The 21,609-nt window shown below is 50.9% G+C and overlaps 1 protein-coding gene across 3 annotated transcripts in view; it reads right to left on the bottom strand.

Moving 5' to 3' along the window:
- Positions 1–21,609, bottom strand: part of ACTN1 (actinin alpha 1) — a 96,373-nt gene that overhangs the window by 31,148 nt on the left and 43,616 nt on the right. For all 3 annotated transcript variants that reach the window (XM_060140545.1, XM_060140554.1, XM_060140564.1), the window contains exons 2-3: positions 12,057–12,171; positions 7,707–7,826 (exon numbers count right to left, since the gene is read on the bottom strand). In XM_060140545.1, the coding sequence (XP_059996528.1) occupies positions 7,707–7,826; positions 12,057–12,171 (235 nt within the window). The remainder of the gene's footprint in view (positions 1–7,706; positions 7,827–12,056; positions 12,172–21,609) is intronic.

Raw genomic sequence — 21,609 nt, 5'->3', positions numbered from 1 at the left:
AGAAGGGGGTGTCTTAAACCCTGAGTGGTGCCCACCAGCCTAACAGAGAAGAGGGACAGAATTTCTATACCATCACAAATGTCCTGGAACCTCTGTGAGCTGAGGACCTCTGGGCAAGCACAGCTCTCAGAACAGGCATCCACAGCTGGAAAGCCAGTGCAGGCAACAGAAATTAACCAACCCGACAAAGGTTTATAAACTGCCACTGGAAGGATCCACTAACTCACAAATCAAGTTCACGATGCCACTAGCTGGGTATTTTTTAATAAAAAACAAACAACAGCTTCAAGATCACAATTAAGAGGTACCCCACTATGGGTTTCCCTGGTGGCACAGTGGTTAAGAATCCACCTGCCAATGCAAGGGACACGGGTTTGAGCCCTGGTCCGGGAAGATCCCACATGCCACGGAGCAACTAAGCCCGTGCGCCACAACTACTGAGCCTGTGCTCTAGAGCCCGCGAGCCACAATTACTAAAGCCCGCGTGCCTAGAGCCCGTGCTCCGCAACAAGAGAAGCCACCGCAATGAGAAGCCCACGCACCGCAACGAAGAGTAGCCCCCGCTCACTGCAGCTACAGAAAGCCCGCTCACAGCAATGAAGACCCAACGCAGCTAAAAATAAATAAAATTTTTTAAAAAAATGAATAAAATCTATCTTTAAAAAAAAAAAGAGATACCCCACTAAATTCAGTCTAAGCAGCACTTTCTAGACTTTTTAAAAAATGTTATAAATTCTATGAAGTAATTTTTTTTTTTCTGTACCAGACTCAAAGGCAGGGAATACAAAGATAAATAAGCCCTGTCTTCAAGGAGCCTAAGACATGGAATCATTTATAGTCCTGGGGGTTGAGAAGGGTAACAATCAAATGCAGACTCCTTACCCTCACCTGCTTCCAGGCCAGAAGATGGTAACCTGGCCCCATGGCGAGGTACTCTCAGTTAAGACTCAGGCATACAAAGAATATCTCGTTTTTTCCTACCTGCAACACTAGTGTTAGGGGAGACCCAACAAAACCATAAGAAGGGGCAACTTCCAGGGACTCCTAATCCCCTGAGCCCACATCCACTTGGGTTTGCTTCCCACAAAACAAACCCCTTACACAAGAGTGGATTCCACTAAGGAAATTAAGATCTCATCCCCTTCCTCAAAAGGGAGGGCAAAATTGCATGCAAGGCGAAGGCACTGAGCAGTGATGCCTGGCCACAGCAGCTTCTGGTGGGGACAGTGGGTAAGTCTGCTGAGCCTGCATCAGGGTGCCGAGTAAAGGAAGCACAGTGTCCACTTTGGACTTGGGACAGGATGTGACTCTTCCTGTAAAGAAGGGGGTTTGAATGCCCCTCCCAGAATCCTAGGCATCCGCAGGACAATGATCCAAGTTGGAGAACCTGAGTTAGAGAGACAGAGAGATGTAGCAGCATACGACCATCCTCCTTAATAACTACAACAGCCGGCTGCACTTTGCAGAGCAGGCTTGCGGGGAGCGGGAGTAGTCAGTTAATCAGTCAAGAATCAGTTCCTTGTAAAGCAACTATACTCCAAGGAAAACTGAAAAAAAAAAAAAAAAGAACCAGTTCCTAAACGTTTGATATTTTTAAAATGCCCTTTCATTTGTGACTCCCAATGGCTTTGCATCTGTAATGTTCAAAGTGTTTATATAAATTGATAAAAGTCTAAACTCATAATACATAAGTAGGCAAAAGACATGAATACACTTCAGAAAACACGAAATACAAATAACCAATTTGTAAGAATGTCAATCTCGCTTGGAATTAACGTTATAAGATACCATTTCCCAGCTATTAAGTTAGCAAAGTTGAAAAACAGCGAACACACACCAGGGTGGTAATAAGGCTACCATACTGTGGCTAGAAGTTTTTAAAAAAACAAAAAACACCTTTCTGGGAAATAACGTGGCAATAGGGAGCAAGCATCTTGAAGTTGCTCAACTTTTTGAGAAAAAAATTCTCTCTCCTGGGCTTCCCTGGTGGTGCAGTGGTTGAGAGTCCGCCTGCCGATGCAGGGGACGCGGGTTCGTGCCCCGGTCCGGGAGGATCCCACATGCCGCGGAGCGGCTGGGCCCGTGAGCCATGGCCGCTGAACCTGCACGTCCGGAGCCTGTGCTCCACAACAGGAGAGGCCACAACAGTGAGAGGCCCGCGTACCGCAAAAACAAAAAAAAAAAACAAAAAAAAACCTCTCTCTAGCCCAAGCCAGTGGAGTGAAATACAGAGTAAGGTTGCTGTGAAGGCCCTTGCTGCCAGGGTATTTATCACGACCACACACTGGAAACCTGTGAAGGTGCAAAGTACGAGGCATGACTGAGCAAATCCCCAGACTTGTCACCTCTCTGCTCAAAACCTCCACTCGGAGCCAAAGGCAGTGGCTGGTGGGGCCTCTGGGACCCCTCCTCCCTCTACCCCTCCAGTCACACGGCCTCCCTGCAGCTCTCCCTGGTCCTGGGATACCCCTCACCTCCCTCCTGTTTCCACTCACCCTTCATCTTCTCACTGAGACCTTCCTGGACCTCCCATTTTACTTTTCTACAACCGACATATATATTTTCTTCTCCCTCTTCTAGAACGTAAGCTCCCTGAGGGTAAAGATTTTTTGTTTTGCATCACTGCTTAAGAGCCCAGCATTGTCCCTGACACAGAAAAGGCCCTCCATCAACATTTGTTGAATGAATGAACAAATGAATGAATGAATGAATAGGACACTGGAGGACACTAACCACAGGTGGGCGAGCGGGCAGAGAACATAAGAGCACTTGGGCTCCTCCAGGACCGCACCCAGGTCTGGAACAGAGCACAGCTGTGCTCACCAAATAGACAATTAGAACATAATTAAAAATGATGTTCACAAGTTTTTAATGACTTGGGGCCAGTGTCCCCACCCCCAGCTGCCCCATTTGTGAAGATCAAAATATCCCAGCCGGGCTTCCCTGGTGGCGCAGTGGTTGAGAGTTTGCCTGCCGATGCAGGGGACACGGGTTCGTGCCCCGGTCCGGGAGGATCCCACATGCCGCAGAGTGCCTGGGCCCGTGAGCCATGGCCGCTGAGTCTGTGCGTCTGAAGCCTGTGCTCCGCAACGGGAGAGGCCACAACAGTGAGAGGCCCACGTACTGCAAAAAAAAAAAAAAAAAAAAAAAAAAAATCCCAGCCTCCTGCTGGCCTTGAGCTCAGTGTCCTCCCAGCACCAAGGAAGACAAGGCAGCTTCTTCTCTGGGTCTCGCCTACTTACGTCTCTCCTCCTTCCACAGAAACACCCAAGCCCTGGGGGTGTTGCTTACTGAATTCTAACTCCTACCAAAGAAGCAGTTTCACTCCAGAAAAAAGGGGGGCCAAGGACAGGCAAAGAGAGTGGTGTGTGTACAGTTAACAGCCCATGTACCACCCATCCCCAGGGCCCACCTGCTTCCCCACACACCCTCAGAGTGTAACCCTCCCCAGAGGGCTCTCCTGCCCTGGTCCCGAGAACGGTAGATCCTTTCCCCAGGCATCTCTGTTTGGAGTAAGGCTGCCCATCTCATAGGCATCTATATGGCCTGAAATGCTGGGTCCAAAAGAAGGGTTCCAAGGCCACAACTGGGCCCCTGGGGGAAAAACCACGACACTAGATTAACAATGTCTGGGACTTCCCTGGCGGTCCAGTGGTTAAGACTTTGCCTTCCAATGCAGAGGGTGTGGGTTCGATCCCTGGTTGGGGAGCTAAGATCCCACGTGGCTTGTGGCAAAAAACCAAAACATAAAACAGAAGCAATATTGTAACAAATTCAATAAGGACTTTAAAAATGGCCCACATCAAAACAATCTTTAAAAAACCAAGCCAAACCAAAAAAGCAGTGTCGCTGTGGGTGTGGGAAGAAGCCATTCCTAGACCACAGCTACCTGTGAAGCTGTTCACATCCTGATTTTACTCAGAACCTGCCTGGCCCCTGGCCCCAGTCCGGGGAGGCAGTCACTGCGCAGTATTCAGACGGTGGAATGAATGATGCCGAAGGAACTCCACGTGATAGAAACTAGAACCCTGGGGGTCACCACCTCCCAAGACCATTGGGTTTAGCTACTGTACCCGCCGCCCCCTCCATCCTAAGGACAGATGCTAAATCTTCGAGCCCACCCCCAAGCTCTAGCGCCCAAAGCCATCAAGCTTTCCCTGCCTCAAGATCTTCAAAGGAAAAATCCTTCTCAGGTGCCCTCACCTGGTTAAATCCCACCACTCACCCACGTCAAGTCCCAACCCCGTGAAGTCTAGACATTCTAGAATCAAGTATCACACAAGAAACCCCAAGGATCTATTCTAACCCCTGCCGTGGTGTGGATGCTTCTTGCCCCTGGCCTCCATCTTTGGGGGCAGGGAGCCCGTACCTTTCCCAGAGCACCCACTGCATCCCCTGAGGTTCTGTATGTTATCCACAGTCAGCCTGCCCACAGGGTCTCCCTTCCGGGCCTGGTTCTGCACGTCAGAGTCAGTCAGAGTCGAGACCTTGCCCCACGTGATAACCCTTCAAAGGTCTGGGGCCTTTTACCTGGGCTGGGCCTGGTCCCCAGGGCACCCCAGCCAGAACAACCGGCAACATCTCCCCCACCCCAACCCCAAGAGGGCTCCTTCCAGGTGATCCATTCCACTGCCTTTTATAGTCTACAGCAGTAAGCTTCACTTCATTAAAATAAACAAAGCCCATTCAGGGCCTCATCCAGTTTCCTGGCTCAGCAGAGCGGCCGTCCCGGCATGATCTTGGCGCTCAGCTTTTTTTTGTTTTCTTTTTTTAAATTTATTGGAGTGTAGTTGACGTACAATGTTGTGTTAGTTTCAGGTGTACCCCAAAGTGATTCAGTTATACATGTACATATATTCATTCTCTTTCAGATTCTTTTCCTATATAGGTTATCATTTCAGCTTGAAACGGGAGTGAGGATCTCAGAGGGAAGGCTTGGCCTAAAGGCAGCGAGAAGGTAGGGAATGTCTCATTTTAAGGAGGCTTTAGAAATCTTTTGAGAAGCGAGGCTGGTGCCAAAGGAGCTAGAAAACTCTGGCCAGCTAGGTTAGGTGACTCCCCAGAGATTAGAGGGGGTCGTGAGCGTTCACACCCATGTCAGTCTTTGCTCCTCACCCCTCTGTTGAGACAACACAGCCAGCTTGACCTGCCACTTCAGAGCTGAGGAAAATCAGACATGAAATCTCTGTCCTGGGCCCCTGCAGAGGAGGCAGCAAAGCCTTGGGGTGATGGGAGAGCTTCAGACCTCAGCTCCAGAGCCCAAACCCCCGGGGTTTACTGGCTCTGCCATATGGAAGCAGTCTGGCCCAGAGCCTGTACTACACACTTCCATTCCATCAGCTTCTTCGAGCCTCAGTTTCCTTGACTGTAGAATGTGGCTGGTGACATGACAAGCCTGTTAAAGTATCCTGTCTAGTCAGCCACAGATCTGGAACTCAGCAAGTGCTATTCTCGCCCATCTTCTCCTTTCTTCCTCCCCTTTGGTATTCAGAGTCTTTACAAATATATTTTTTTAGGTAGTTGTTAAATTTTCCTTTCTAAAAATCTGGATTTCTGGCTTCTTTTGAAAAATTGGAAGATCTAGCAATGCTTGAAGAGTATTCCCACACAGCAACAACTGACCAGATCTACATGACAGCCGCCCTGCTTAGAAGGACATGTTCTCCCCTCTTCTCCCCACTCATCCCTACCGCTCACCCCAGCCCACATCACACGTCCTCTACTTCCCTGTTCCACTGAGCATCTGAGCTTGCACCAGACGACCTGAGTGGCAATTTCTTTGGCTTCCCATACCTGCTTGGTTGAAACTTTTTCTGCCAAGTCTTTTTTTTTTTTTTTTTTTTGCAGTACGCAGGCATCTCACTGTTGTGGCCTCTCCCGTTGCGGAGCACAGGCTCCGGACGCGCAGGCTCAGCAGCCATGGCTCACGGGCCCAGCCGCTCCGTGGCTTGTGGGATCCTCCCGGACCGGGGCACGAACCTGCGTTCCCTGCATCGGCAGGCGGACTCTCAACCACTGCGCCACCAGGGAAGCCCATTCTGCCAAGTCTTGATTCCTCCCTAAGAGAACAAACTATTCTTTTCTTCTTAACAGGCAGCGATTATTTTCCCACTCACAAAGCGAAGTATCCTGCTACGCACAAGCCCTTCGAACGTTTACTGAGCACTGACTGTGTGCATCACGCTGCTAGGAGCTGGGGCCACAAGGATGTAGAAGACGTGATCCCTGCCTCACAGCTGAGGGGTGGGATGCATAAGGCACCACCTGTGATGGCCTCAAGTACTAGCCTGAGTCCCCGGTAAGGCAGGGGTCAGCAAGCTTTTCCTGTAAAGGGCCTGATAGGAAATATTTTCGGCTTTGCAGGCCATATGGTCTCTGTCGCAACTATTCAATTCCGCCTGTAGCAGGAAAGCGGCCAACGATATGTCAACAAATGGGTATGGCCGTGTTCCCCTAGTTACAAAAACCCAGGTCAGCCGGGTTGGACCCCATGGACTGTAGTCTGCCAACCGCTGTGCTCCAATTTCTCAGTTTGATGTTGATATATCAAATCCCTCAATTGCTAGAAAAAAAGAGGAGGACTTTAAAGTCATCAAACGGAGAAGAGATCAGCTCCTACGGATTTACTGAAGCAAGACCCTCCAACCTCTGCAAGGAAAGGCCACCCTCTGGGGTGTTTCTCTGGAGTCACTCAGACCTGGATTTGAGTTCTGGCTTTACCACTTGCTGATGATGGGACTTGGGACAAGTTAATCTCGTCAGGCATGTATTTTCCTTTTGTAAAATGGGGATAATAATTAGAGCCACCTCGTAGGGCTGGTGAGGGTGAAGTGAGATCACTGGTGCAAAGGGCTTCAGCACAGTACCTGCTGCAGAGCAAGTGATCAGTAATCACAGCCAGGGTTGTATCTACAGTGAAGAAGTGAATGAATGGAGATGGTGTCTTACTCACCTTTTGATCTCCGGCACCATACAGCAGATGCCCAATGCACTGCAGAATCCCTAGGACACAGTTCTGACGGGGCCGAGTTATGGTATTTTATTCTCATCACCCCACGACCCTCCCTAAATCCTTCAGAACCATTACAGTGCACACAAGAAATTGTGCAACCTCCTTTTAACCATTAAGAACATGCTAATAATGGTTTAGACTGAGCTTTAAACAATTTTTTTAAATTGAAGTAAAGTTGATTTACAATCTTGTGTGAGTTTCAGGTGTACAAACAATTTTTTTGTAAGTAAAGGGCAGAGAGTCAAGAAGCTGCTCTGCCGGGAAATGATATTAGAAATGTTCCTAAAGGCGTGTGGACAGCCATCCTGCAGGGGGCTGCCTCCACCCAGCCAGTGTCTGCACACTCTCCCCAGACCACAGAACTCTCTGCTTGGGACAGCGCGATGCAGCCAGGCCTGTGGAAGAGGGAGGTGGCATTCCACACAGGTATATCCCACAGCGCTAGGATTCCGCGGAGGGGTTGCCAAGGTGCTGAGATCGGATGGAAAGCGCTGTTTTTACATGAAGTATCCACGGGGTCGACCAGATGGAGGTGCTGGGAGCCCTAATTCCAAATGCCCCCAGGGATGTCTAGAAGTGGGTGGGACATAAGAGTGGATCTAGGAGTCAGGCTGGAAAAGGCCAAAAGAACCAGGAAGTTGTGGGGTGGGGAGAATCCCACTCCGGGGGGCAGCCAGGGGCAGGCCTTACTCACCTTCAGCTCCTATGGACACCAGCTTGACCCCCTTGCTGGCTATGAAGTCCAGGGCCTTGTTGACATTGGAGATCTTGTGCACCCTCATTTTGCCTCTCTCCGGCTTGGCCAAACGTTCACCTGAACACAGACCGAGAGGGAGGGACAGGAAGTGAGATGCTATCCTCCGACTCCTCAGGTCTAAACTGCTTGCAGCCACTCAACAAGTCTGTATCAAGCCCCTAACATATGCCAAAGACTTGGCTGTGTGCTGGGAATGCGGGGGTGCACAGAACAGTTTGCTGCCTTCATATACTTACGGTCCAGGAGGAGAGACAGATCTTCATCAGAGAAACACATAAATGAACAAGCAGCCAGAGGGTAAATGCTTAAAATAAATGCTTTAAAAGAGACACAGCAGAGGAGGGCAGGCAGGAGGGCGAAAGAGTTGTGAGGTGGTCAGGGGAGGCCTCTGAGTGGGAGGCAGCCAGGCCCAGACTGCAGGGAATGGTGACCAAGGCAGAAGGAACAGCATATGCAAAGGCCCCGAACTCCTAGCCTAGATTGTTCTGGCCTGGGGGAGTGCTTGGGTTACTCTAGAGTATTCTGGAAGAGTTCCCTGTGCTCTGCCAGAGTCCTCTCTCATTTGAGCACCGCTGCTCTTGTCCGGTTACTGCCTCCCAGGGGTACCCTCAGCTCAGCTCTGAGTCAATCCCCCACCGTCACTCCACAGCCACTCCCCCACCCCACCCCACCCCTCCAGCTTCCTGGAGGGGAAGCCCCTCCAGGGGAGGGGAGCCCCTGCTGCTCAGGCTTTTCGGTCAGAAGCTCCCGGGAAACGGGTGTTGAGGAGCAGGTTCTCCAAACACCCTGTTAAGAGCATAGACCAGAGGTGTCCAGGGACCTCCTGAAACCATCTGAAAAATGCGTATGTACAACATGTGTGCCCACATCTGGGGAAGGGGCACACAGCGTTCAGAGTCTCTAAGAGGTCAGGGACCCTAAAAGGCTGAGAACCACCATCCTAGGACCTGAAATTCAGGACCCTTGCACCTGCCACGGTCTCCAGCCCAGCCCAGCAGTGCCCTCCCCGCTCCTTTCCGAGCACATCGACAGTCTGGCTGAGAGATCTCGAGGGGCAGGGTGGCCCTGATGCTGGGCCATGCCCACCCTGTCAGAGCGGCATTTCTCTGGGGGGGCCTCCCAACTCCCTAGGGGGCCCCCCAGCTTCTAGAGAACAGAATTCCTGCCACAGATGTCATTTGGCCGAGCAGCTCCCAGGGAAGCACAGCTGGGTTTTTATTATTAAATCAAGACTTTCCGCTCACGGCTTTCCCAAGGCTGTGGCCATTGCCCCCCTCTCTGGCAAGGAACCCTACCGCCCTCCTGAGCAGATGAGATGCCGCAGGGCTCCCCCCGATAGGATGGATGGAGGCAGCACCTCGTGCCCCCTAGAGCCCCAGCCCTTAGGTCCTGCTAAGCCTGAGTTCGCCAGCCAGCCCACCAGCCACGTACACTGGCTGGAACGGGGCTTCTCCAAGACAGTGGAGGCAGCAAGGATAGTGGTTCTGGGACTTCAATCAGCACAGAACCACCAGGAGGACCTGCTAACTGCAGACGTCCAGTCCCCTTCCCCTGCTTCCTGAGTTTCTGACTTAGGAGGTCTGGGGTGTGGGCTGGGAACCTGCATGTGGCCAAGCAGTCCTGCTGATTCTGCTGGGTGGTCCAGGGACCACACTCAGAGGACCTCTGCAGGGAGCACCCTCTTCCTTTCTCCTGTTATCCTACCCATCTCCAGAAACGCTCAAGGAGGAAAAGGCAACATCTCGGTGACTCAATCTCTCCCTGCCCCACAGATGTGCACAGGCTGGCCCGTTCAGTGAGAGCATCTGGTGGGTACGCGGAAAAGCCCAGCGGGCAGTCAGTCACTCTAATATTTGTTGAGCATCACCTACGTGCCAAGTACAGGTCTAAGCACTTGGGATACAGATGAGACTGTCACCACCCTAAGGGGCTCAGTGCACAGTGAGGAGAAAACACATGAGCCAAAAATGATCCTGCTGCATGGCAAATGACACACTAGAGGAATCAACAGCCTGTTCTAGGAGCCCAGAGGAGGGCAGCCACTCAAAGCGCGAGTGAGGGTGGGGGGTGGGGGGCGGTGGTAGTCAGGGAAGCCTTCCTGGAGGAAACGCCTAAGCTGAGTTTTGAAGAACGAAAAAGAACAATGCCAGGTTTGTTTAAACTAAGAAATGTTGGAAGAGAGGTCGGGAAAGACACTCTAAAAAGCAGAAGAAAACATATGGCAGTTCCTAAAAAAATTAAATATAGAATTACTCTAGGACCCAGCAATTCCACTTCTGGGTACATACGCAAGAGAACTGAAAGCACAGACTTGAACAGATATCTGTACACCATGTTCTTAGCGGCATTATTCACAATAGCCAAAAGGTGGAAACGACTCAAGTGTGAATTGACAGATGACTGAATAAACGAAATGTGGGATATATATACACGATGGAATATTATTTGGCCTTAAAAAGGAAGGAGGGCTTCCCTGGTGGCGCAGTGGTTGAGAGTCCACCTGCCGATGCAGGGGACACGGGTTCGTGCCCCGGTCCGGGAAGATCCCACATGCCGCGGAGCGGCTGGGCCCGTGAGCCATGGCTGCTGAGCCTGCGCGTCCGGAGCCTGTGCTCCACAACGGGAGAGGCCACAACAGTGAGAGGCCCGCGTACCGCAAAAAAAAAAAAAAAAAAAAAAAGGAAGGAAATTCTCATACATGCTACTTCATGGAGGAACTATGAGGACATTATGCTAAATGAAATAAGCCAGTCACAAAAGGACAAATACTATGATTCCACTAATACGAGGAACCTAGAACAGAATCTGTGAATCAAGTTCACAGAGACAGAAAGCAGAATGGTGGTGGGCAGGGCTGCGGCAGGGAGAAGGGAACGGGGAGCTGGCATTGAATGGCATGGGGCCACAGTGTGGAATACTGAAAAAGTCTGGAGATGGGTGGTGGTGATGGTTGCACGACAATGTGAATGTACTTAATGCCTCTGTGTACATTTTAAAACGATCAAAATGGTAAATTTTATGTTACGTATATCTTACCACACACACACACGCCCCACCCCACCCCACAGATTTCACCTGCAATGAAAATATTTTCAAGTATTGGGGAGTGGGGGAAGGCAGTCGGAGCTTGTGCAAAAGCACAGAAAACAGAGAGCGTGCCGTCTGGGGAGGACTGCGTGTGCCCCCAGTGTGGCAGAGGGTCTGAAGTCTGACACATTTTGGGGAATAGTTAGTTGAAAACGAAGCAGATGCCAGCTCATGAAGGATCCTGCTAGCTATGCCAAGGAATGTGGGCTGCAGGCGCAAAGCCCCAGAGAGGCAATGAAAAGTTTCAAGCAGGGAACAGCGCGACCATATTTGGGCCGCTGGACGGACCCTCCGGCTGCGTGTGGGTAACGGAGGGCGGTGGGAAGGGAGAAGCTGGGAGGAGGGGTCAAAGGCCTCTGGACATTATCTAGGTGACAGCTGACGCAGGCGCACTGACACCGTGAGGTAGCAGAGGTAAAAGAAGGATAATAGAAGGAAACAGAATGAATGAAACTTGAATGCCAAAGAGCAAAGGCATTGAACCCTGGGGCACGTGTGGGGGAAGATGCCCAGTGCCACGCAGTATTTAAAAGGAGGCTCCAGGGAGAAGGCTGGCCTGAGACTAGCCTAGGACCGGCGGCAAGGTGGAAGGTAAAGTGGAGAGAGCAGCCAAGACCCTCCAGTGCATAAGCTAGAATCTCGGGCCCTCCAACCTTTACGGGATGGTGGAGGACAGGTATTCATAAGAAAGAGGAGATATGCATTGGAGAGGAGCTGTCCCTCCGGATATCTGGACACCCAAATTCCAAGCTGGGGGCTGGATAAGGGACTGGAATCACCTGGATACAGGTAGCCGTGGAGCCAGTGTTTGGAGATGGTCAGCCATGGTTGCTTTCCTGACCACAGAGTCCTAGCATTTGGAGAAGAGACCTCAGAGACCATCCTTCAAACCCCTCTTTATGCAAATGAGGATGCTGAGGCAGAAAGGCGGTGACTTGTCCGAGGGCACACAGGTAGATGGCAGCAGGGCCAGGACCAAACTCAGTCTCCTTGTCTGAATTCACACGTCACCCCCAACTTTTTTCAAGACACCCAAAGCTACCATAGCCAAGGACAGAGCAGACGCAGAGGTGTCAGGGCAGCATTCCCAAAGTGGCAGAACCCAGGGGGCGGTGCCTGATCCTGGGCCACGGAGGCCCCACCCCTCTGGCATCACTGCACCTCTGCTCTGGCTCTCCCAAGGCCAGTGGTCCAGCTCACCTGAGATGACCTCCAGCAGTAGCATTAGCTTCAGGCCATCCCGGAAGTCCTCCTCGATGTTCTCGATCTGCGTCCCTGCCTTCCGGAGGTGGGAGTTGCACCATGCTGTAAACGTCTGCGCAAAGGAAAGAAGAGCAGGTGGTCAGTCTCTCCCACAAGCCACATGGTCTCTGAGGCCCTTAGGACCCGTCTGTCTCACGCCCTTTTTCCAGTTGTTCTGTATAAGGTGTTGGGCAGGCTGGTGTTGTCATCCTTGTTGGTCAAGACATCTAACCATAAAGGGTGAGAAACCCACACAGCAGAGCCCATAAAACCTCTCAGCGTGGTTGTTCCGCCGTCTCCTTCACCTCATCGCAGGGCAACAGCTGAGGGGCCGCCCTGCAGGGCCAGTGGCATGGGTGGGCACCTTCCTTTAACAGCTCCCCTCCCAACCTTCTTCCCGAAACATCATCCCCACCCACACTGAGAAGTGGCACAATTCCATTCTTAGCAGTTCACCTCTTAGATTATAAGGCGTAGTTTCGATCTTCACAGTTACAAGGTCGAGGACCCCAGGGGTAAAGTATTAAGCCTCATTAACACCTTAGGGTAAATAAGTTTATTAAAATCTTGTCCATCTGGCAGCTAGCTAAAGGAAAATTAATCAGTTTTGTTGGGGACAGAGTTCAGAGGGGCAGTGTCAGAATAAAGAGAGAGAAGTAAGTACCCCCATGGTGTATGTGTGTGTATTTGGGGTGGGAGGTGGAGGCATCTTAAGATGCAAAAGTAAGAGCAAGAATTTCAAAAAGGGACCGTCAGAAGACTAAATGAAAGACCAGCAGCGCTGTAATTTTCTGATCTGTGGGGAGAGAGCAGCCACCTTGAAGCTTCTGTATTAAGCCATCAGGCAGGCCAAGCTATCCTGCGCCAACAGCACCCTCTGGTGGCTCACACAAGGAACACCGTGACTCAACAAACGTGAGAAATAAACAGCATGCACTTCCATTTCGCTCGCCCATCCGAACAGAACTTGGGCAAGTGTCTCTCCCCAGCTGTCACAAACAGAGAGAAGAGCTCTCTTACTTTAGATCCAATCTATTCCTTGGCAACTCAAGACTCCTCTGCACCAAATGGTACTCTCAACTACATGGGGGCTCAAAAGCCAACCTTCAGTCCCCCACAGCAGGGCCAGCCAGCTCTCTCCCCACCTGTCCTGCAAAGTGGCAATGGTGACAGTGTTATTTCTCAAAACAGCAAGTAACCACCCTGGAAATACTCCCCCTCTTCGGAAAGGTCACCAGACTCGTGACCCGACCACCACGTCCTCTTGCCCTGGGGAACTCCAAAGTGAAGTGGCAATACATGGGCAGGAGAAGTGCGCAGTGCCACGGCAGTGAGTACTGGGGAGAAGAGATGGCCACGTAGGCTTATAAACCAACAGTTGACGAGCCTGTGGGCAAGAAGGCGAGCCAGCAGCCCACACGAGGTGGGGACAGGGGGCTGCACTATGACACCCCTCCAACACTGGGCCTCATTCTTAAATCATATCTCACTAGAGACTCAGCAACACAGGGTACTTCCCTCTCCCTGCAAACACAGCTCCACTCTAGGCCAGCCCACACCCATGATAGACAAGAGGGATGTGCGTGTGCTGTCCCAAAGCTTTCGTAAGCCTGGCACACAGCTTGGGGGTGGGCAGGGGACATACACTGATCCCTCAGCCTGGAGTGTCCTTTATGTCATGCTTGGCTAACTCACACTCTTCTTCTAAGACTGGGCTAAGATATCACCTCCTCCAGAAAGCTTTCCTGATAGCCACCCGCCACATTGGGCTGATGTGTGAGCCCACGGCACCCTGCAACCCCTCTTTATCATTGCCCGTATCCCACTGCATGGTGGCCACCGGTCAGCTTCACACCTGGACTCACCCTAAAGTCTCGGGGCACAGAGTCACAGATGCAGCAGTGAACAAAATAACACAATTCCTTGCCCTGTGCAACGGACATTCTAGTGGATGTAAAAGTGAGAACGGATGCAAAGTGGGAGGGTCCTGGAAGATCCAACCACACCTGGATGGTATCAGTGCAGGAGGGTGATGGGCCAAGCAGCGCTCTCAGAGACCCTCTGGAAGAGGAAGACAGCTCAGAGGAAAGGGGATGAAGCAGGGCAAGAGAGAGTATCTACCAGGTCCCCCTCCTCTCGTGTTGGCATTGCAAACCTAGCAGGGGATGAGAGCCTACTTAGTTTTTATTTTCACTGTGCTGTCAATTTTTTGATGTAAAAAATATTAAAGAATTTTTAAATCTTTAAAATAAATATGAATTTGTTTGTAGTTCCTTATTCTCTCCCAGCTGTCATGTGCTGTATATGCACTTGTACCCGGGCGTCATCACACTGTACGTTGATGGAGGGGGGTGGTCATTTACCACCATCTTGCATTTCCACAGCACGTTACTCTCATCTCCCTCCCAGGCCCACACTCAGCTTCTGCCTGGGGTTTTCTGCTGACTCGGCAGGAAGTGGGTCACCCCAGCAGCTCAAAGGGATAGTTTTCAGGTCCAGTGGGGCCGGGGTCCTGGTGGGAATCCCCAGACCCCCGCAGCTGGAGGGGCTGTGAAATCTGTTTACCACCCAGTCGTGGAGAGGGGATGGGGTGAGAGAAAGGAGGAAGAGGCCACGTGGGTAAAAAGGTACCACTTTTGCAAGAGGAAAAGTGCTGTTGAAAGCAGCCAGCTCCATTTCCTGGAGAAGCCAGTCCCAGAGCCCTGGAGGCTGACACCACCTGTGTTTGCTCAGACACCCACACAAAGCCCTGCCTCTGAGGCCTCAGGGGCTGCACTTGGTTAAAACCCCAAGCTCCCTTCCCGGCCCCTACAGGTGGCTGCTATGAAGGGGCCTCTGCCACCTCCCCAGCAAGCAGCTCGAAGCTCAGGTCATGGAGGAAAGGGTAACTCAGTGATTAAGAACATGCACTTGGGGGGGCACCAGATCCGGTTCGGCGCTCAGACCCACTCTTTACCAGTCTGCAGGTGAGACCTGCCGACTCACCTCCCTAAACCTCGGGTCCCTTAGCAGCAAAACAGGGATAGTAACAGCACGCTATAAAAGTCAGGCAGATTAACTAGAAAATATTTATAAAGTGCCTACCATGTAACACGAGCTCCATAAATGGTAGGAGGGAGGAGAAAAGCTAGCTCCCCTGGAAGCTCCGGGGGAAGGGGCTCAGAGGACTCGGCCCCCCATGCTCCCAGCCCACACCCTTCCCCCAGCCTCCAGCCACTGAACTCCGTCCTGGGTTCCACCCCGGCAAGTGCTGCGCTGTGTCCCCAAGATCACAGCTTGTGTCTGGGGACTCTTTTTCTTTGAACAGGTGCTGATGTGTTATGCGGCGGGGGCTCAAGTTGCGGTATGGGGGCAGAAAGCCTGTGACTTTGACCGTGGCCTTGTGGATCCCCAGCAGAGGAGGCTGACGGGGCCTGAGAGGGGAGACAGCAGGGTCAGGAGCGAGGTCCTCCACGTACACCGCACAGCCACGCTCTCTCCTCCGGCACAGGCAGGCCCTAGACTTGAAGCCTGAGCTCCCACATTATGACAGAGGGGGACGCCTGCCCCTTAGCAGGAGGAAAAGCAAACAGCCACAAGGGGTGCCCATGGCTAGAGACCCTGGCCCCATGGCCTCCAGCCCAGATGCCCCAGCATGGTGGGCAGTGCTACCCCAGCAGGGTTACGGTGCAGCCTCATTCAAATAAAGGGCAGGTGGCATCTTGTTGCCTCACTCCCAACCAGGCCCTGCCCTATCCGACCTTCCGCTTGCCCCAAGAGCCCCGCCAGGGGATCCTTGCTGTGGCTCCCTGCCTGAGGAGATAGGAGGAACTGATGGGCCTTCCGTGGACCCACTCTTGCAGAATGAGCTCGGGTGTGCAGACAGGTCTCAGGAAAAAGGGCCTGGGCACCGTGCTGGAAGTGCTCCCAGAGCTACAGTGAGGGCTAGCTTAGGTCTCTTCTCAGCAGCCTCTCTCCGCACTTCACCTACCTCCAGCCCCACTGCACAGCCTCGGAAGGCCCTGGACAGAGAGGGAGGGGCTGGCAGAGAACCCAGACTCCTGTTCAACTTCTCACTGACCTTGAAGCATCTACCCATGTTTAATCTGGCATAAAGGTGATTTTAAGGAGACACAGTTTAACTATCCAGTACTGTAGCCCAAGGTTACAAATGGGCCAGGCCAGGCTCCAACCCAACAGGGGGTGAGGGAGTACAGGACACTTGAGCTGGGCCAAGGCCCATGGAGTTGATGGAGAGAGAAGCATCTCTGTCTACCTTCTCTGTGGGTCTCACAGTCCTGCTTTCACACAGAATCCTCTAAGGCTTTCCATTACCATTATATCTTTAACAAGTATCCTATCAATATATTTCCTTTTTTTTTTTTTTTTTTGGCTGCCGCAAGTGGCTTACAGGATCTTAGTTCCCCAACCAGAGATCAAACCCAGGCCCCAGGCAGTGGAAGCGCCGAATCCTAACCACTGGACCACCAGGGAACTCCCTATATTTCCTTTAAAATGTGCTGAGAAGGCAAGTGGCTTTTGCGAACATGTTCTCCCTGCTCCCCAGCTCACATGCACTAGAGCGCGACTTCAGCCACACAGGCCTCTTTGAGCCTTAGTTTTCACACTGTAAACTAGAGACAACAGCACCTGCCAGGCAGGACTGCAGTGAAGATTTAATAATAATATATTTTACCACAACCGAAAACACTAGGAAAAATGATAATGTTAACATATTAATATTGTTAATTTATATTAATAACGATAATATATTAATGTGTTTGAAATACATTAAGTGTGTAAGAAGTATTCACTACCGTCATCATTATTATCTAAATTTTAGATTCTAAAAGGTGTCTGAATAATCGCACTCAGCTGGGATCTGGGGTACAGAGGATTACCCCATAAGCATGACGCAGGTGCTGAGCTTTTGAAGTCAAGTGGCATTCAGAGTCTTGACCTTGGTGGGAGGGGGGAGTGGTTAAAACACAAGATGCTGAGCACAGGAAGATCACAGGACTTGCTTAAGATCAGTCCACAGAGGGAATTCCCCGGCAGTCCAGTGGTTAGGACTCCGTGCTTTCACTGCTAAGGGCACGAGTTCAATCCCTGGTTGGGGAACTAAGATCCCACAAGCCGCAAGGTATGGCCAAAATCGTTTTTTTTATTTTTTTAATTTAAAAATAAAAATCACTCCACAGAGCAAGAATCCAAAAGCTTGAAAGGATTCAATCACTCTGAAGAAGACAAGGCAAACCCCAGTCCATCAGCTTCTAGCCAGGTGGTAACCTTGGGCAAGTGAGTCAACATGGCTCCGCCTCAAGGCACAGTCTGTAAAATGGGGTAATGACAGCATGGGGTTGGTGGAGAATTCAATAAGATAACCCACTTAAAACACGGAAAAGAAGGTCTGGAACACAGTGACTGCTCCATAATTACCTATCATTACTGGTACCACAATAATTAGAGATATTACAAGTTCATGCTGTCCAACACATGTCATCAAAGAATGTTAGAGCTGGAAGAGATGCTTGGCACACCTGAGCCAAAACCCTCAGTGAGCCAAAACCCTCACTTTACAACTGAGGACACATGGATCAGAGAGGGTGAGTGACTTTTCCCAGGCCACACAGCTGGGTATGTTCACAACCTGGCCTCCTTACTCCCAGTCCCATATACTTTTCTGCTCCACCAGGATGACGTGGATTTCAGGTGCAGGTGTGCGTGGGGTGCTGGAAGGGAACAGCAGAACCAAGGGCAGACAGGTGGGCTGAATCTTGTGGCGTGTCGCTGAAAAACAGGTCACTGTGAAGTGAAAACACCACCCAGAGGGAACCTCGGTGACTCCGGTCAGCACTGGCACAGAGAGCCTTGAGTTGATGGACCATCAACTGGCATGGGATGGGCATGGGATGGGCAGCTTCTCTGGGGGCAGCGTGATGGAGAGAGGCAAAGGGAGCATAGCCCCGAGGCAGGCAGCTGGTTGTCCAGAGGTGGGAGATCGTTCTGGATGGTAAGCAGATCAGAAACATGTCTTTGAGGAGAATTCTGGGAACTGGGGCTCTTTGACCAGGAAGAGAGAAGAGTGGACTCAGGGACTCATCCTAAATATTTGAAAGATCCTCCCATGGACGAGCGAATAAACTTGTTGAGTGAAGCCCCAGGCAGAACAAGGCAGGTAGTAATGGTGAGGAACGTGGATTCTAGAGCAAGACTCACCTGGATCTAATCCCATCTCTGGCCCTGAGTAAACTTGGGCAAGTGATGTCACTTCTCCAACCCTCAATCTCCACATCTGTAAAATGGGTATAATAATAGAACCTGCCTCGAAGGGTGGTGTGGATCAGTGCAGCAACACATGGCAAGTGCTAAGTACAATCACCCACACATAAGGCTCAATAAATGGTAGCTACTATTATTAGGATCAAGGATAGGAAGCTGCAGGGAAGACTAGAGTTCAATGTAATAAAGAACAGACCAAACACTGGGTATACAGTGCATTACCCACCAAAGGCATGTGTTTGGTGAGGGTGCTGGGAGAGGATTCAAGCTCCCCCTGGGGGCTGAGCTAAGTTATAATGCTGATTCTTCGAGAGCCCAAGGTAGCCCTTGAAAAGCTGGGTTAGAGATGTGTTTGAAGAGTTCAGTTAGACCAAGGGTCACACACTCAAATGTCCGAGCAGGGTTTCTCAACCTCAATACCATTGATACTTTGGGTTAGTTACTTCTTTGTTAAGGGTTTGGGACCTGTCTTATGCATCACAGATAGGATGGTTAGCAGCATTCCTGGACCCTACCCACTAAATGCAGGTAACATCCTCCACCTCAAGTTGTGACAACCAAAAATCACCCCTGGTTGAGAATCTAGTCTGGAGAAGACAAGCACACATGCCATTAATAATAATCATAATAATAACAGCAGTTGCTCTTGCTAGACCCTCTTCTGAGTGCTTTACCCCCCGTAACTCCATCTTCAAAACAACATTACAAGGCAGGTGCTATTATTTTCCCCATTTTACAGATGAGAAAACTAAGCCACAAGAGGTTTAATAAAAGGCCAAAGGGGAAAGCGTACGGAAAGTGGGACTGGCGAGCGCCCTTGCCTCCATGTGCGCTCACGGATTTCTCTTGAAACAGTGGCCCTCTCGGGCTTATCCTTTGGGTTTCCACTCAGGAGAGCAACATGGGCACAGAGAACTGGTCCCGAGCATACACGGTGATAATGGCAGTTAGGACACAATCTCGGTATCAGGGCAGGTGTGGTGAGGGGACAGAAGGCGTCTCTCCTTGGCTCATATGGGAACGTGCGTCCTCAGGTGCCAGACCTCCAACGAAGGGGAGCCAGAAATCTGGACTTTCATGTGAGTCTTCTCATTTGTAAATGCTGGTCCAACTTAAAAATAAGACATCCCACAGCCCCTCAAAAGATAGGGGCAGGATAAATCTGAATTAAGACTGACAGGGTCTCTGGTTCCACAGTGGGAACACGTGAAAACTTTCTAAGTCTCCTAACAAAAGAGTCACCACACAGGAACGAATGGTGTGTTAACGTGAGCAGACAGCTGTGCCCAGCACGGTTCACACTCCTCGCAGACCACCACCGGCGTCTGCCATCGGGGAATCTGCTAGCAAAAACTGAGAGAATGTTCCGTGAGGGGCCACAGGAGCTCTCCTTGTTTGGGCTGATCAAGGACCCACACCTGTCACCAGGGACGGCAACCAGATGTGCGTCCCCCCCATACACACACACACGTGCACACACACACCACCATGTTTTGTGAGTTCAAACGAAGGTACCAATTTTCATTTATTACATCTGCAAAAATAAGTTTCTGCTAATTCCCATCAAAGGGTGGGTACAGTGGCCAAGCCGCAACACGTCACAGCAGGCTGGCTGATTCGGTACAACTCCGGTGGAAGGCAACTCGCCGAGGGGAGCTAAAACGGGCATAACCTTTAGCCCAATGCTGGGACACTATCCTGGGTAAATATCGCTCAAGAAAGAGAAGGTTCATGGGCACAAAGACATCCTCGCCAGCATTACTGGAGAGGAAACAATTAGAAATAGCCCCAAATTCTATTAATAAAGAATTAGTTAAATAAATTACGGTTCATCCACTTAATGGAACGCTAGATGGCCAAAATGATGGGTTCTGAAACTATATATTATTATGGGAAAAGGCTGATATGTAATTACCAAGAACGCAGGATACAAAACTGTATGTACCACAGGCTTAAAACCATGTGAGCGATCACAGGAACGGGAGAAAACGATGGAAACAAAACCCATCCTGACGCAAGCAGTGCCTGTGCTCCTGTAACTGAATTGCAATGACTTTCTTTCCTTGCCCAGCCGGCTGCAAATGTGATTGGCAATCCCCATCTCCTCCCTGCCCTTCTCCCTGCTAGCACTCCTCGGTGACGCGTACTCCCCTCAGCGCACAATCCAGGCCATCCGCACCTGGCTGACCTCTCCATTGGTCCTGAGTAAACAAGACAACCCACCTGCCAAAATGAGCCAAAATGAGGCCGGCTCAGCGGGTGGAGGGAACAGCACTGCCACCTCGCTGGCCACCAGGCCCCAGGTTCGCGGGCCGACCACACCTCTCCCAGGCACATCCTCCTGCTCCCCTGGGATCCTGACACTCGACACCAGCCCCGGTTCACTCCAGGGGAGTTACTGTTCAGAGCACAGGGGTCAGGAAACCTGGGCTCTGCCCTGGCTCAGCCAGGCATGCGTGTGACCTCGTATGTATCAGCTCAACCCCTTCCAGCTGTGTAACCCCAAATGAGGCCCGGACCCTGCAGGTCAGAGCCCAGCAACTCGTCCCATCATAACGTGCAAAAGTAAAAGACACGGCCAAGTAGAGCACCCAGGGTCAATCTTCAGCTCCCATGTAGGGCTGATTGCGATGGATGGGCTCTGCTCCTTGTCAGAGGCCAATAAATCCCACAGGGGCAGTTTCACCTCAACGGCTCAACGCATGATCAGGGTTTCGGTCTCAAGACCACCTGCCCCTTACCAAAAGACACCTGTTATTAGTTTGCTGGACAGTCCATAAAAGCTTTATGCCAGCATATCCCTGGAAGGACACACAGGACTTGGCACGGTGGCTGCCTCCAGGGAGGGGAGCTAGGAGGCTCCTGACAGGGGAGGGTGGGGCGTTTTCTTGTCACAGAATACCCTTCTGTTTCCTCGGAATTTTATACCATGTGCAGTCATTATCTGTTAAAACAAACAAACAAAAAGCCATGCAAATCTAAGAAAAGTCTGTGTATATGTTTATCTGCTGAGTCAGACCTCTGGATGAGATAGAGGGAACTTCCCATTTCTCTGGGATTACTTGGGATTGGGGGGTCAGGGCCCATGAATTCTCGGGGGGAAAAAACAAATGTTTTCAAATTTTAAAAGAATAGGAAGAGATGAAAAAGGAAAAATTCTTCCATCTATTTAAAAGAATTAGTAATAGAAGAATATATCATATAGAGAAAGGGTTGTGAAAAACTTTGAAGTGCCTTATCAGTGTAAACT

This window comes from Lagenorhynchus albirostris, chromosome 1 (genome assembly GCF_949774975.1).
Source record: "Lagenorhynchus albirostris chromosome 1, mLagAlb1.1, whole genome shotgun sequence".
In the NCBI taxonomy this organism is placed as follows: Eukaryota; Metazoa; Chordata; class Mammalia; order Artiodactyla; family Delphinidae; genus Lagenorhynchus; species Lagenorhynchus albirostris.
This window is presented reverse-complemented; position numbering and strand designations above follow the sequence as displayed.